At 48.8% G+C, this 15,016-nt stretch overlaps 8 protein-coding genes across 8 annotated transcripts; 4 read left to right on the top strand and 4 right to left on the bottom strand.

Moving 5' to 3' along the window:
• Positions 1-42: 42 nt before the first annotated feature.
• On the bottom strand, positions 43-1,720 carry APUU_21085S (uncharacterized protein; the record flags this gene model as incomplete). Its single annotated transcript, XM_041699798.1, has 3 exons — positions 43-633; positions 735-1,459; positions 1,507-1,720. The coding sequence occupies 3 exons, from the start codon at positions 1,718-1,720 to the stop codon at positions 43-45; spliced, it is 1,530 nt and encodes a 509-aa protein (XP_041552847.1).
• A 1,005-nt stretch (positions 1,721-2,725) lies between these two features.
• APUU_21084A (v-SNARE protein VTI1) lies at positions 2,726-3,557 on the top strand (the record flags this gene model as incomplete). The annotated part of the gene is made up of 3 exons (XM_041699797.1): positions 2,726-2,905; positions 2,985-3,391; positions 3,470-3,557. 3 exons carry the CDS (start codon positions 2,726-2,728, stop codon positions 3,555-3,557), a joined length of 675 nt encoding a protein of 224 aa, XP_041552846.1.
• Positions 3,558-3,860: 303 nt separating this feature from the next.
• Positions 3,861-4,859, bottom strand: APUU_21083S (DSC3 family protein; the record flags this gene model as incomplete). The annotated part of the gene is made up of 1 exon (XM_041699795.1): positions 3,861-4,859. The coding sequence occupies one exon, from the start codon at positions 4,857-4,859 to the stop codon at positions 3,861-3,863; it is 999 nt and encodes a 332-aa protein (XP_041552845.1).
• A 714-nt stretch (positions 4,860-5,573) lies between these two features.
• isa1 (Fe-binding Fe/S cluster assembly protein ISA1) lies at positions 5,574-6,360 on the bottom strand (the record flags this gene model as incomplete). The annotated part of the gene is made up of 2 exons (XM_041699794.1): positions 5,574-5,611; positions 5,670-6,360. The coding sequence occupies 2 exons, from the start codon at positions 6,358-6,360 to the stop codon at positions 5,574-5,576; spliced, it is 729 nt and encodes a 242-aa protein (XP_041552844.1).
• Positions 6,361-7,080: 720 nt separating this feature from the next.
• Positions 7,081-9,525, top strand: APUU_21081A (ARMH3 family protein; the record flags this gene model as incomplete). The annotated part of the gene is made up of 8 exons (XM_041699793.1): positions 7,081-7,173; positions 7,244-7,366; positions 7,430-7,510; positions 7,564-7,717; positions 7,775-7,887; positions 7,956-8,290; positions 8,355-8,765; positions 8,823-9,525. The coding sequence occupies 8 exons, from the start codon at positions 7,081-7,083 to the stop codon at positions 9,523-9,525; spliced, it is 2,013 nt and encodes a 670-aa protein (XP_041552843.1).
• A 493-nt stretch (positions 9,526-10,018) lies between these two features.
• On the bottom strand, positions 10,019-11,392 carry EAF3 (MRG family protein; the record flags this gene model as incomplete). The annotated part of the gene is made up of 4 exons (XM_041699792.1): positions 10,019-10,230; positions 10,294-10,669; positions 10,777-11,008; positions 11,229-11,392. The coding sequence occupies 4 exons, from the start codon at positions 11,390-11,392 to the stop codon at positions 10,019-10,021; spliced, it is 984 nt and encodes a 327-aa protein (XP_041552842.1).
• Positions 11,393-12,255: 863 nt separating this feature from the next.
• Positions 12,256-12,849, top strand: APUU_21079A (Cnl2/NKP2 family protein; the record flags this gene model as incomplete). The annotated part of the gene is made up of 1 exon (XM_041699791.1): positions 12,256-12,849. The coding sequence occupies one exon, from the start codon at positions 12,256-12,258 to the stop codon at positions 12,847-12,849; it is 594 nt and encodes a 197-aa protein (XP_041552841.1).
• A 994-nt stretch (positions 12,850-13,843) lies between these two features.
• Positions 13,844-14,311, top strand: APUU_21078A (Ctf8 family protein; the record flags this gene model as incomplete). Its single annotated transcript, XM_041699790.1, has 1 exon — positions 13,844-14,311. One exon carries the CDS (start codon positions 13,844-13,846, stop codon positions 14,309-14,311), a length of 468 nt encoding a protein of 155 aa, XP_041552840.1.
• Between the last annotated feature and the right edge of the window lie 705 nt (positions 14,312-15,016).

Raw genomic sequence — 15,016 nt, 5'->3', positions numbered from 1 at the left:
ATTCTTCCAAGGCTGTTAGGCCCCGTCCTGAGCATTCAGAATTCAGGTCCTGATTGCTCTGGAAAGGTTAACGCGGGCTCTAGCCTTGGAACCAGGGGTGTGGATCCGTCCTAGTAATATCAAAACGATCTCTACTGCAAGAACCAGCGCACGAATTGCCTGCAGGATTGTCTTGACCAGATTGTGTCGAAGTCCCGAGTGTCTATATAAGAACTCCGTCGTGTCCAAAGGTTGCGGATGGAAGACGACATGAAAAGGGACAGTAGCTCCGAGGCCTACAGCCAGTTTCAGGCCAGAAGTTAACGCATCCTCCAAGAGTCCACGGCCTGTCCAATAAAAGCCGTAGTTTAGGCCTCGTGTGTTTTGTATGGAAATAAGGCGCGACTGTGCATCAAGTGATGCTGCGGAAGGTTCAGGTTCGGTAAACTCCCATACTCCCTGAACGAGGCTGGGGTGAGGTGGTGAGACGGAGTTCAAAGTGATGAATATATCGCCAAAACGCGATGCGGGAACGTCTTGGAGTACATTGACGTCGTATCTCAAGCAAGACTTGGGAGGTACGAAACCCCGTTGCGGATAATCTTGTGATGCCATGATGAAATTATAGCCAGGTGCAGAATCATAGGTAGTTGGCTATAAACCGATCCATATCTTAGCAGGAGTGGAAAACGTAGTACTGGACTTGGTGGCATTCTAGGGCATTAAGGGGTCCTTTAAACAGCGGATTGGCTTACATGGGCATCTGAATGTAGAACTGCGATATTCTTAGTCACTCCTAGACACCGCAGGATATCCTTTTCTTCGGCAGTTGCAGCCGATCCCAGTAATCGGAGAATTTCTTGCCCGTCGACTGTGAGTATGATATGATCGAAGTGCGAATGTTTCCCTTCGGACGTTACAAGGTCATACTGTGATTTAGAACGTCGCATAATCTCGTTCACTTTTGTCTGAAAATGCAGTTTTTCAAGTGGGAAGTCCTTAGCCATCGCCTCAATGAGATATCTCACTCCAGGATCAATACGCCGCCATTTTGGTATTGTATCACACGTGGAAAGGAGCTGATGGTCGCTCAAAGAATGGACCAGTGCCTTGACGGGCAGACTTGAGAGAAACCTCCCCACATTCGTTCTCCACAGTGTTGAAAGCAATGGGGTGAGATACCTGTCCCGAAATCCATCAGAGTATCCCTTGTCTAGAAGATAACTCTCAGTCGAAGCCTGCATATCTGCACCCTCAACGGCCGGTTGGGTCAGCACATCATCCCCCAGGAATCTTAGACTGAGAACGTCTAACAATAGTCGGTAAGTCTCGAACTTGCACAGTATCCGGGGACAAAGAAGAATGCTTTTCAAGATGCTGATATGCCATTTGAAGATAGAGGTATCGTCGACGATGCCAAAGGAAAATGGAACAGCTGTTGTAGGAATCCTCAGACAGCGAAGTAGAGAGGTGAGGTTGGCTGGACATGGGTTAGCCTGAAAACAAGTGCTTGAGAATGGTACTAACGGCAGGCATTTGGGTTGAATGTCGGCAACTCCATGTCGACTTGGATCTTATTGCCACTATTTTCCAGCAGCAAGGTCTTCATATGGCCACCAAGTGCGGACGAGGCTTCGAATAAGTGGACATCGAGACAAGATCCTTGTAGAGCCCAGAAGGAGGCGACTCCCGTGAGGCCACCACCTACAATAGCAACCTTCCGAGGTTTAGATATCGCCATCGGTAATAGTGTTTATGAGGTCGATTATCCAAGTGAGAGAGGCCGGTAGAGCGTAGCAAGACAAGCCAGAGCACAAACTATATAAAACTCTAGGAGCCAACTTTGGGAGTGTTCCACCTCAGTCAACCCCCCTCAACAACTTATCTCCGCACGGAGGACAAGATGTGGGAAATGGCTCTAGCTTAGTATCTAAGAAATGAGGGAAATTTGAGGAAATAGACCGAGAAGAAGAGACGAGTAAATCCCGCAAAACCATAGGCGATTGGGTCAGGCTTAGCTGCACAAGCTGCAGTAGTATGCAACCTTGGAGAGACTAAACGTATCAGATGATGGGCAGGCCTGACGAAATCGGTCTATTCTACTACGGGGGAAAAGGCATGCGGACTGAGACCGGTATTGTAGACGTATGTCATGCGTGGCATTGGGAAGTGTGTCACGGCATCCAGACCCTGCAGCTTGGCTAAATCCCCTCAAGAGGCAGTGTGAGCTGGGCGGTTAATGAGGACTAATGGCTCCGGTGACCTCCATTACTTCAGTCATCTTCGCTTCATAATATAATATATAATCCGCACCAAATAATTCAGATAAGAGTGAATCATGCAATGAGCAAGAATAAACAGTGCTGGCGTGGCGGCGTTCAAGATGAAGTCCAAGTCTAGGTTCCCGGCGGATCTGTACAGGAACGCCGTTGGCGGGCAATCACGTGGCTCTGGCCTTGAATGCAAGCCGTACCGGTAGGCCTCCAGATTCAACCATCATCGTCGCCGTCGCCCCTGCTTATCTCCATTGATTTTCGCAATCCGCTTCTCCATTCCTATCGAGCGTCCAAACTTACGTATACTTTGCCTTCGAGTTGTTTGCTCGAGTGTCCACAGTCCCACACCAGTTATCAGCACTGGCTGCCAGCCTCCGCCTTCTTATCACCGCCGAGGTTGATTGAGCTTCAGCACCAGAACCTCAACCTCCCTACCACAATCATAACAGATTTCTGCCTATCACATCACAATGTCGAGCCCTCTCGATACGGACGCTGGCTCTGAGATGTTCAGCAGTTATGAGACGGAGCTGAACCTCGTCCAAGCTGATCTGAACCAGAAACTCGACCAGATCGCGGAGCTGAGCGGCGAGCAACGCAACTCAACCATCCGACAAGCGGAGACCGCACTAGAAGAGGCAACAGAGTTGGTGAGTAGGACATGCGTTTTTTATTATTAAACTCAGCGTCATACAAATGAGGTTTGCATGTGAGCTGACGCCCCCGCAGTTGGATCAACTTCGTCTGGAGAAACAGAATATTCCCAGCGCAGCAAGGTCGAAAGTCAATACTCGCTTCCGCAACTACTCCACTGATGTTGATGAGGCGAGGCGCAGACTAAAAGCGCTTTCCGATGACCGAAAAGCGCTATTTGGCGATCGTTACACCGACGATCCACAGGATGAGCATTTGGAGCAGAGACAGCAACTTCTTTCCGGGACCGACCGCTTAGAACGAAGCTCTGCGAGATTACAAGAGAGCCAGCGGATCGCTTTGGAGACGGAAGGCGTTGGCGCCAACGTTTTGGCTGACTTACGTGTGCAGCGAGAGACTATCGAGCATACAGGCGGAATGTTGCACGAGAGCGAGGGATATGTTGACACAAGTATCAAGACTCTGAGGGGAATGGCCCGTAGGTACTGTCGCCCTTTATTCTTGTGCTGATTATTGTTATTCGACTCCGGACTTGGTACTAACGTCTCCGTCTTGTACAGGATGGCTACGAATCGGGTAATCACGATTGCCATAATCACGGTTCTGATTCTTTTGATTTTCGCTGTTATCTACAGCAAGTTCAGTTAGACATTGGTTTTAGCGGGCGTTAAATCCTTTCCATTCGATTATGTTGACTTTACTCTCGTTTCCTCTCGCGTTAACCGCGGAACGTTGTATGATAGCATCAATTGTCGAGCTTTCCATGATAATACACTACTAATTACCAAAGTTCTACTGATAAATTTTCGATTCCATTTGCTCGTCGCTAAGCTGCTAGAAGTAATTTAAAAAAAGGGGGGGTATCATAGACGTGAGCAATCATCCAATCGTAGAAAACGTAACAACCTCAAAACAGCTCCTACCTATAATTGAAGCCAACACAGAGGGTCATCAGTTCATAATCCGCATCGCGCCAAACGCAATATTGACCACAACGCCCACAAAGACCGCCAATCCCTTCCGCCAACTCCAAACTCCCTCCTCCCTCCGCAACCACATTGCACAACCAACAGGCCAAAAGAATCCCATCACAGCACCCCAAAGCATATCGTCAATTGCGCCTCTCGAACTGGTCCCAAAGCCACCATCATCGTCGCCGAAAGCGACCCCTTCTCCGCCCGCGATCGCGCCGCCTGTCGCCATCGAGGATGAGCCCTCGTCCAACCATCGGTCCTCAAGCTCATGCAGTTCCGTCCCACTTGGCATCGTGTCCGGCGTCCTAGAGACAGACAGGATAGCCATGAACTGGGACCGGAGAGCCGTGACTTCGGCTGCTGTGAACCCGGCTGAGACTAATCGATCAAAGCCTCGGGGTGCAGGAACTGTAGAAGAGGGTTGGTCATGGCGCTGCTGGTCGGGGCCAGATTTCTCAGCAGTCCCTTCATTGTCTGACTCTTGCGAGTCTTGATGATCCTTTTGTAGTGTCGAAACAGCAGCGGCTTCGGCTGCAAGGTCTGCAGCGCTTAAGGTGATGTCGCCGATTGAACAGTGGACGTAGAGACGAGGTGGTTCGCGGACGGGTGTTTTTCCCTTGTCCGATTTGGTAGTGGTGGACTTTTGGTTGGTATTTTCTGTGTTTGCATCATTGTCTGGGTTCAATGTTGACCTGGGAAATCGGGTAGGTGGAGGTGGTAGTTTGAGAGAGACTGCGAGAGGGGTTATGTCTTCGAGACCACGACCGGCGTAGATCAGACGGAGACGATGGGAGGATAGACTTGTTGGGAGACGAGCGCGGATTGCCTGTTTGAGTCCTGCACTCGTGGTGGTTTCTGGGTAATCGATGTCAAGGCGCAGGTCTGGTATGGATGCAGAGAAGCGGACTGTGAGGAAGAGCGTGTCATCCTCCAACGCCGGGGGCGCGGGAGATAAGACGTTTGGTGGCGTTGCCATGTCTCATTTAATTCCGTTCCTAAGGTATATTATAGCCGAGATTTCATCTTTTGAGTGATGTCTATTTGACGGTGGGAGATAATGGGGGTGCGGTCAGGTTGCCTTGACAATGATAATGGCGCCACGTGATATCGAGTCCAGTGAAAGAACAACCCCAGCTTGGGGAATCAACGAACTTCGCAGCCTGAGAGGTTTCAGACTAGGATCTTTCTTTTTCTGATCTAGGTTGCAATGGTGGTCTACTGCACTGGTGTCTCATTTTCCCGGGTACCCTTCTTTACTTCCCTTTCTTACGTGTCTCTATAGTTACAAGCCGTCTATCCTACAGTTCCACTAATATGGCCAATCTCATTCGAGAGCGCCGAGAGAAACAGAATCCTGGAGTCAATAAATATAACACGTCAAACCATATACGGTCTATTTATAAGGTGGTTGAGTATCTTCGCTCTTCATGTAATTATAATAGAATTTCATGACGGTTCTATAGTTAGCGATACGCTTAATGATAGATAGTTGACATATAAAGGGATCACGCCGTTTGGAAGCAGAGGCTCCGGAGCAGCAGAGCCCTATGTATTTGTTATACAGGTGTTGGGATAAATATCCCGGGAATCATAAAAAAAAGTTCACTATCCAGAAACGCCATCCAATGCACCAAGTGACACGACTGTTGGAAGAATCATGTTGGGACGAGAATTTAGGGGGGATACAAGTTTAAACCATGAATGATTCGCCACAGCCGCATTCCTCCTCTGTATATTGCGTTAGCGGTCCGGTCTTATCAAGTAGACTCCAACCAAGGATACTCACTGATGTTAGGATTGCGGAATACAAATCTCGCGCTCAATTTATCTTCTTGCCAGTCCATCTCACTGCCAATGATGCTAAATAATGCCTTGCTATCAATGAGGACCTTTACTCCCTCCTGCTCGACAACCTCGTCAAAAGTACCAGGCTTCTCCACGTATTCCAGATGGTAGGAGAGACCGGAGCAGCCACGGTTTTTGACACCGACTCGAATGAATTTTGGATCAGGCTGAGACAACATGCTCTTTAGTTGTTCGATTGCGATTGGCGTCAATTTCATGGCCGCCTTGCGAGGACGGAGCTTTCTGCGAGGTTTCTCAGAGGTCTTGGAAGTAGCGGGAGTGGATTCAACAGGTTTCGATTTCTGAGCTTCGCCTTTGCTAGCATCGGTCTTTTGCTCGGCGCTTTGTGTTTCTTGACGAGCCTTAGCAGGTTCGCTAGGAGGAAGGAAGTCCGCGGCGACAGAAGAATCCTTAGATCCAGGGCTTGGTGGTATCGGGAAAGTCGAAGGTAGAGTGTGCGGTCGGTATGCCGTGGCTGTCTGCATATCACGCTTTGAGGACCGGTAGGCATTCCCGTATGATGAGAACAGACGGTACTTCGGTGCCATGCGTATGCTAGATGGCTGTTTCACACAACGGAGGAAGGCGGATGATGTCACCGGCGAATTCATCGTTGGTCTGCAGAGCGACATGATGTGCGGAAAGCAAAAAAACAAAAGAACAATGAGAAGATGAATCTATGATATGTAAAAAGAGGCAATTATCGAGTGCTCATGTGGTATATGGGTCAGAGATTGAAACTGCAACGTAGTTTGAGAACAGTTCGTGATGTATTTTGGAGGCGGAAAACTCCCAGCAGTTGTCGGCGGCGGGATCGGTTAAAACGGGGACAGCGCCAGTGCAGAGTACCCGGGTGCACCAATCACCATCAAGGTGTTTCTACACAGTCAAGTATGGCGCCACTTTTCTAGCCCTTGGAATTCAGCTTATGACAGCGAATATTATTAACTATTGTGGCATCTGAAACCTCAAGCTAGATCAGACCAGTTTCCCACCCACATTAATATCTTTGTTTTGAGCTTCTTGCAGAGCTTCGCGGTCCTCGCAACTGGGACCATTAATAATGCGTTTTGTGCCTGAGGCAGAAAGGCAGTGGCAACATCAGGTGACTATAATATGACTAAGCCCATTGAGAGCAGGTGCCAAGATGTGGCTCGAATCCAAGCCACACGTAAGGCTGGGGTCCAGGGCGTATGTCACATGTGGCCGTTCCTGAGACAGTGATGTGGTGGTTGTTATCTGCAAACAACCCAAATCATTCAATGGAGTCGAGGACGGCATAATAATTTTTTATTCCTTCGTTGCCGTCTCCCTTCATCCTTCTTCTCGCTCAATTCCTGCAATGGTGGACCATGTCTACCGCCATGGAATCCCCCTTAACGCAGCAAAGTAGACCGGAAACTTTCAAGCCTAAGATTGTCCAACTATATGAAAACCTATTTCATGTACCCCACCCTTTGCGGCCGAGGCCCATCCTTAAAAGAAAAAAAAAGAGTATCTGCTAATCATGTATAGCGCGCTGACTATGTTGAACCCTCGGAAGGATTTTGGAGGGAGTTCTTCCTATTGCCGCCTGATCGAGCTCAACTGAATGGCATCCTCGAGGCTCTCAGTCCCGATGAGACGCTCAGCTTCCAGGTCTGTGACACTGTCATGACATTTCATTAGTGCTAGAGATATCAAACGCTGACCACCTTTCAGTCCAACACCCAGCAACTCTTTGCTCGTGGAATTCGAGAAGCTGCGTCTGGATCCAGCCCCGTGGACTCGTATGCCCTGGAGGTAGGCGACCCAGCATGAAGATGATCGCATTCAAGTTTCTAAGCGTATTTTAGACCTTGACGGTCTTTTTGGCCTGTATTTTGAAAAAGAAATACACAAATCCCAGCTCCGATGTCATCACTGTCCTGGCTGGTCTCGACAAAGTTGACCAGGTCATATCCAACTTTGTCGCTGTCTTGGATGGCATAATCCGCAGCGGCGGCAACAGTGAGTTAGCCTGTCACAATTATCCGCAACACGTGCAGTACCTTAATTCATTTACAGATGACATCCGGTTCAAGGCCATCCGAACGGCCGTCGCCATGACGAGTGGGGCTTATAAGACTAGCCTCGTGACCTACTTCACTCATCGAGATCTGTTTCCTTCGATCATGAAGGTTAGCACCCCGATTTCCATAGTTCTAACCGGTGCAACCATGTGTAAGGCTAACCGAACAACCTCAAGCTTGTGCATGAATCGGAAACACCAATGCAAGTCTTCGAGCCATTTCTTCTCCTAGGACTACTCGTCAACTACAACAAATTCGAGTTTCAAAATCCATATCAGCTACGGCTCGATGATTTTGTGAACGAAACGAGTATCCAAAAGATTGTAAAAGGAGTTGGTATCTCATGCGGTGCCCTGAGAAACGGATATGTGGCAGTACAGGACGATTCCCCCGAGGGCTGGTCCCTAGTGGGAACGTTGATCTATTTTGGATTAGGCGTATTGACGCCGAGTAAGAAAGACAAGCCATCTCCTCCCTCGCCCGAAGAGGCAAAGGAAATGTTTGCGGCCTTGTAAGTTCCCTTTTGCAGTTTTTTCGACTGTATGTGTCCATGGCATTTTCGCTAATGAAGCTAGGCCCGCGAAACAAGCGGCTATTCTCCTAGCAACTTATGATTTCACTAACGCAAACAAGCTTTTTGGTTACCATTTGATCAATTCTGCTCCTGACAAAGAGGCTGAGGAGTCGCCTTTCTCGAGTTTTCTTTCCCTGACCTCTTATCTTCTGCACCACGCATACCGCTCTCCGAGGGTTGGATACTATGCTGAACTCAGCCTTTTCACTTTGCGGATTCTTTCAGAAGACTCGACTACCTGCAAACTGCTCTGCAGCGATGAGAGCAAAAGGAAAGTCCGCCTCTGTCGACAAAGACAGCCATATCTCCCCCTCGTTACAGGAGACAGAGTGCTTGCAACCGCTGTTTTTGACATCCTCGTTGATGCCATCTCCCACAATCTTCGACGTCGTCTTGATGTCCAGCTCTATAGGTATGACCCTTCCGAACTTTCCCCTCTCAAGACTATCTTCCTAACGTATTTTTCCAGCCACACAATTGCAATCCTCCTCCGTATCCTCACCTATCTCTCCATGAATAGAATTCGCCTCCATTACCACTGGTCGGAACTCTGGCGTACCCTGCTCTCCCTGATGCGCTTCCTTACCACATACATCTCGGACTTAACCACAAGCCCACACATAAACACATTAACAACTTCCCTGGTCGATCTCGTTGCATTCTGCGTCGCAGCAGGCGACACATTCCTCCCCGACCCGGCCTCCTACGACGACCTCTTCTACAAACTCGTCGAAACAGGCCCTATCATCGCCAAATTCCGTGACGTTTACTCTCTCAAACCCTCGACCACTGCGTCATCCTCCGCGCTCTCCAAACCCGCCGACTCAAACAAGGATATTCATGTCGCCGCCGTCGAAACCCTCATTTCTGTGTCGACGCATTTCTACGCTCTCTTGTTCAACCCTGGCACCGGCCACAATGCAGAGTCAGCCACACCCAACCCAGACGGGGACGCCCAAGGCCAAACCCCGACTCCAATCCCGGCTGCCCAGAAGAAGAATCTGAGCCCCCGCGAGGTCCACCGTATCATCAAACAGGGGTATGACACTCTCAGCATCCAGCCCCCCGAGGGCTTGAGCGCATGGACAAGATACCGCGAGACAGACTGGAAACCGGAGTTGAAGCGTGCTGCGCGGTGTGCAGTTGATGATGCTACGCATCTGGTGGCGTAGGACAGTACCTTGTACGCTCTTCGCAAGTTGCTTGCTTTCAATTGCTCCCCCGTTTCTTCTCGTCAATTTAGTTGTTTGTGATATAGGGTGAGGGTGCCAGGTTGTTGGGTTTACCCTGTATATGTCCTAGTGTTCTCAGTTTGATGGGATTCGATTGTAAAATGTGAATATTCGCTTCTTTTTAAAGAGCTCTTCTTTTTATCGGCTCCCTCAAACCTTTTCAAGAAACCCCATGGTTAGATAGATTAGAAAGTTTTGAAAAGCGGTTGGCCGCACTCCCATTTCCTAAATTCGCCGATCTAATAAATATATTGGTACAAAATGAAACCGTTTCCCAGTAATGCGTGCAGAAAAAAGAGGATTCCGTCCGTCTGGCGTATTTGTTCCGGCGGCCGATTACAATGCGCACTAAAAGAAATAAAGAATAAAAGGAACAATCGAAGGCAAACATCGAAGACTTGGACCCGTCGCGGTCGAGCTTATAATACCCCGTTTAAACCAGGCGTGAGGTGGCAGTCCCAGGAGTTGGATTCGGTACTCCGCGAGATTTCTCGACATACTCGTTGCTGGCAGTCATGTATTTTGTTGCAAAATAGTTATTAGAATTTTTGCTCAGCCAAATTGTGAACTTTGAGAGTTCTTCGCGGAGTCTGTTAGTAGACTGGAGGTCCATGTTTGTTTGCGCAATGAGCTCGGGCATCGTGGCTAAGAACTCAGGTTAGGACATTTCTCTTAAAAAATAAATGCGCGGCTTATGGGAGGGCATACCAAAAAGACGTGTTAAATGTTCCGCGCCGTAGATATCAAGGGGTCCTTTGTCCGCAGTCTCGGACTCCCACCTCTTACGGAGAACACGATACTGCTCACGCTCGAATCTGTAGAGAAGAATCTTATCTAAGGACTTGTCGAAATAATCGCGAACGCCCATGATTACTTCCTCCAAGACATCTAGATCAGATGATCCAGTACGCTTTGGCTTCTCTTCCTTGAGATAGTCATCCAAGATTTGATTGACCGAGCTCTTAGCTGGCAACGCCACCACTTGCTGGTTTTTTGTGACATTTTCCCAATCATCGACAAGAAGCGACTTGAGATTGTCTGGCATCACAATTCTCACTGATGGCCGGGTGTAGAAACTCTCCTCCTAGGCAGAAATAGTCAGCATGATTGGTATACATGGCATGATGGCGCGTAGCGGTGGCCGCAAAGCCCCTCACTTAGCGGCTTCATATGGGGAATCTGAAAACAGACCTTTTCAACATCATTATCTCTCGCCCTCTTAGTTCCTCGGCCTGGAACGGACGTCTGTCTTTCTTCACTTCCACGAGCCGAACTGCGGTCGGATCCTCCCCTCTTCTTAACAGAGGGTTTCGTGCTCTTCTGGCGAAGCGCAGCCTCAGCCTCCCGACGAAGGGTGGTAGCCAACTCTCTATTCTCCTCCGTGAATTTACGAAGGCGATCTTGAGGCACCCAGTCGTCCCAACTGTTTCAAATCGAATTAGCAATGGACCGTAAATTCAATTCTGACGCGCTCTCATTTTCCCCGCCGACAGGTGTGAGCTGCCACGCGGGAAAAGTCAGGGGGTGTTGGAACTTGGATCTCCCTCCCTTGTGGCAAGGCATCGCAACGTAAATCAAATCAAATGGCTCGTAAACCTGAAAGCAGAATACATGGGTTCTCAAGGAATATAAGTGATACGTACGTGTTTTTCCAGCCTTTGTAATGGACTAAATACTCGTATGGACTTTTCCGGTCATCCGGATCTGTGTGTCGAAGTTCGAGGATCTTTGCCTCGTACAGAATCTCATGATGAAAGCAGAGGACTCTTTCGTCCTTTTGGTAAGTGGTTTGGCCTGCTGGTGCCATTCTGGCAGCGAGGAGCTCTCAAACAGATAATTGACGTTTGAGGGCTGGTTCTTGCCCAAAGTCGAAACTCGAGTGCGTAGTGGCTTGGAGATTACGAATCCCAAGTCAGCAGTACAGAGACGTGACAGGTGTCAGCACAGCTGTTGAATCTCAGTTGATGACGGTCCCAACTCGGGGAGATATGATCCTGGTCCGGATCCAGGGGAAGACACCGAGTACAGTAGGAAACACAAAGTTTCAGACACGCGTAGCAACTCGTCAATTGGAGAGCTACAGTGGCAGCAAGACCAGGGTATCAAGCACGTTGCTTTGTCCTAAGAAATGTTGAGTCTCTGGCTCTCCAGGTCTAATACTCGTGCAAGATTCAAGGCAGACTTACAACCGACTCGGAAGTCTCAATCGTATGATACAAAGGACACAAGTCACAAGTCAAGATAGATAAGACAGTGTTAGAACCGCGGACTATGTTGTTGAAGAGTGGGTGTTGGGGAGTGCAGGAGGGTGAAAGGAAGCAGAAGGGCGGAAGAACTACTTTACGCGTGCCTCACCAAAAAGGAAAATCGCGAACTTTGCAGAGCGGGCTGGCTCTCCCGAACATCCTTCCATACGCCATCAACTTAACACTGTTCTCCCTTCTTGCTAGTTAGCTCTTGCAATTATTGTCCTGCGCTAGTCTGCCTCAATATCATCTCTCTTAACTTGTGTTAAGCCTTTCGCCTACCATAGGTATCATCATTGGTCTCATCCTTATTTCCCAGCCTCACGCTTCACATTGTTCACAAGGGTTGCACCTGCTATTGTCTATTTGCAATTCTTCTGAGACAAGGCCTATCAGAAGCCTCCAAAACCCATAAACTTGAGCCATGGCACCTTCAGAATCTTCTATTCTCAGTAATTTTCTGCTATCGGCAGCTTCTCTGCCGACTATCATGTCCTTGCAGCAGTTCACTGAGCTATTTCCAAAGCGCCTTCGGTCTCACCCCTATATACGGGTGCTTTACCGAGAATTGCAGCAGATTCGTGAACAAGACATGGACATAGTCAGTGAGAACATTGACAAAGAAGTCCGCAAGGGGGCCAGCCAGAAGGCAGAACTTCGGAAGGCTATGGCAGAAACTGGCATTGATGGCGCTGACTTGAACGACCAACGAGAAATGGATATGGATATCCAATTGTTCGGTCCAACATCTGCTTCTTCCAGCGATCATCACTCGGTATCAAGTCTCTTGTCTGCCATGGAGACGGCTTGCGCCAACATCGAGAGTGAAATCGCTGGAGTAGACACGGAGGCGACCACTTTCTTATCAGATCTCAATACTACCGTCGGCGAAATGAGCGATTTGCGGTATGGGAAGATGCATGGTACTGTGGGAGCATCAGATGATGATGTGGTCCGCGAGGCAATTCGCGGGCTCGATAACCTTGAAGATGCCTGCTACTCTAAGAGTGCTACCTGATAGCTTTCGCTACGAAATTTCGTGTATTATTCCCCAGGTGTGCTCATCAGTCTTGGGCTCTCGTCGACACGATTCTTTACCCGAGTTTTCGATCTGAGTCTCGAGCCTTTTCTCCTAATACCCTACGGTATAGCCACGTGTCGAATGCAAATACGGGTTAATGTCCTTGTCGAACTTGTCGAGTCTATGCGATGGGCACGACATCAATCCCTCCAGTTTCCGGTGCCAAACGTATTAATGCCTCCCCTATCATCATCGGGACTTCTATATGGTACGAATTTGCTGCTGCTGAGAGAAGGTTTACAATAAGCCCTATACGCAAGCGAAGCGCTACCTATCTCAGAGGCGGAGATGAAATATACCAGCACATCACACAAGTTTGAATACACCTCAGTTCGCTAGGTATCGCAAACCACGAAGAGGGGACGCCGAATCACCCCATAGGCTATCTGACGTGTTCGAAGGCAACGGGTAGGTTGATTGCACTTCGGGCAATGCTCAAGTGCGCTCAAGTGCCATGTATCGCTTCAATGTGCCACCTTCGTCCTATTCTCGGGATTACAGTGATCCAATGATTGACTGCGATACATACTTCGAGCCTGCAGGTTCCGTGCAGGAAGCAACTCGTTCTATGGAATCGCTTAGCAATCATGTATTTTTTGTGGGTGATAAAGGTAGTAATTTAGGACAGAATTACTATGAGAGGCATGGAGGTTCTTCCTAGTTATTAACTTATCTTATATATAAAAATTATGAAAGGTATCTTTGTATTTGTATTTTCCGGTCCGAGTATCTAATTATGATCACCGAGATCCCCAGCTTAATTTCTGTGGAGACGCGCTAAGAATCGATTTCGCGACTCTCAACTCCGATATCTTTCAACACAACTGCTCGATCCCAGAAATCGCGGCTCCTCTTCGAACCTTACTCATATAACCCAACAGCCTCTCTGTCCCGCCATTAGCAGACATTACAACTTCGCCTCGCACCCAGGATGCCCTCAATTCCCCTCCATCCCCGCGCGTCCGCGTCGCGCGACGATACTCGCAACTCTCTCCCTCAGCTCCTCCAAACTCCGTCCGGCCTCGCACTCCTCGAACTCCAGGGAACCATAAATCTTCCTAACCAGGGTGATTCACAATTCGGGGATGAATCTTCCAATTCCCCCAACCAAAACGATCCATCGCTCGCTTACGAGACCCCAGTTGGCAAACTCATGTTCCCGGACTACTCGCCGCAAGCTGCGAAAGATGACACAAAGTGGATGAAAAGAGCTTATCTATATGTCGGAAGATACCAGCGAATGACGGGCGAAGTGAAGAAGCTACCAAAACCCCTTGCAATTATCCAACGACGGCAACCGGGAAGTTCAGATAATGCTGGTGAGCAGCTGGAGATCGTTGAGGTCGTCAAGTACAAGCTTATGTTTAAGAACCGACCGGAGCCTGTGAATGACGCTTAAATGCTAGACCAAATTACAGGGACTAGTTTGGATATTAGGGCGAGTTCCTTATGGTTCCCTTCATTCGGCCAAGGTCGAGGGTATCTACAACTACTTCGAAAATCTTGTCGCTCAAGAACTGTTCAGCCAGGCTCTAACAAGTTTACGACCCTCTAGACCGTTGGATATGCTGGAGCTGCGCGATCTGGGACATGGGTTGATTTGGAACCACTCAGACCACAGGGTGCCTGTGGTCTGAAACCCACGAAACATCTGTGACCGGTGTCATGTTGAAGACCGACTCTAGTCATCAGGCGTTTCGAATACTTAACACTTTGTGCTCCGGATCTCGTTCAGCAAAAATGGGACGGGGACTTCGGAGTTTATCGACGCAGATATGGTCACTCGGCCCGCATGCGATTACTCCATTCGGAACACCCACTGCTCGATGACAAACAGTGCCAGTTTATAGAAGCATAATTATCGAGTATCATGGCGATATTTACTCTGAGTATCTCCAAACTGCCTTCCCGGCCGCCAGTAAGCAATAATGTCGGGATTCCGCACGGCCCGATAAAAGGGAATACCCGCGACGGAATAATCCCGACAACTGGGATTTGTTCCGCACTGGCAAACATACAAGCACAATGCAGTGCATCGAGTACTGTGCATACTTTCCCTATCAACTAGGCAGTTTAATGATTACAGATTGGAATACACATTAAC

Source organism: Aspergillus puulaauensis, chromosome 2 (genome assembly GCF_016861865.1).
Source record: "Aspergillus puulaauensis MK2 DNA, chromosome 2, nearly complete sequence".
Classification (NCBI taxonomy): domain Eukaryota; kingdom Fungi; phylum Ascomycota; class Eurotiomycetes; order Eurotiales; family Aspergillaceae; genus Aspergillus; species Aspergillus puulaauensis.
Note: the sequence above shows the minus strand (reverse complement) of the source record. Positions and strands in the feature narration are given on the sequence as shown.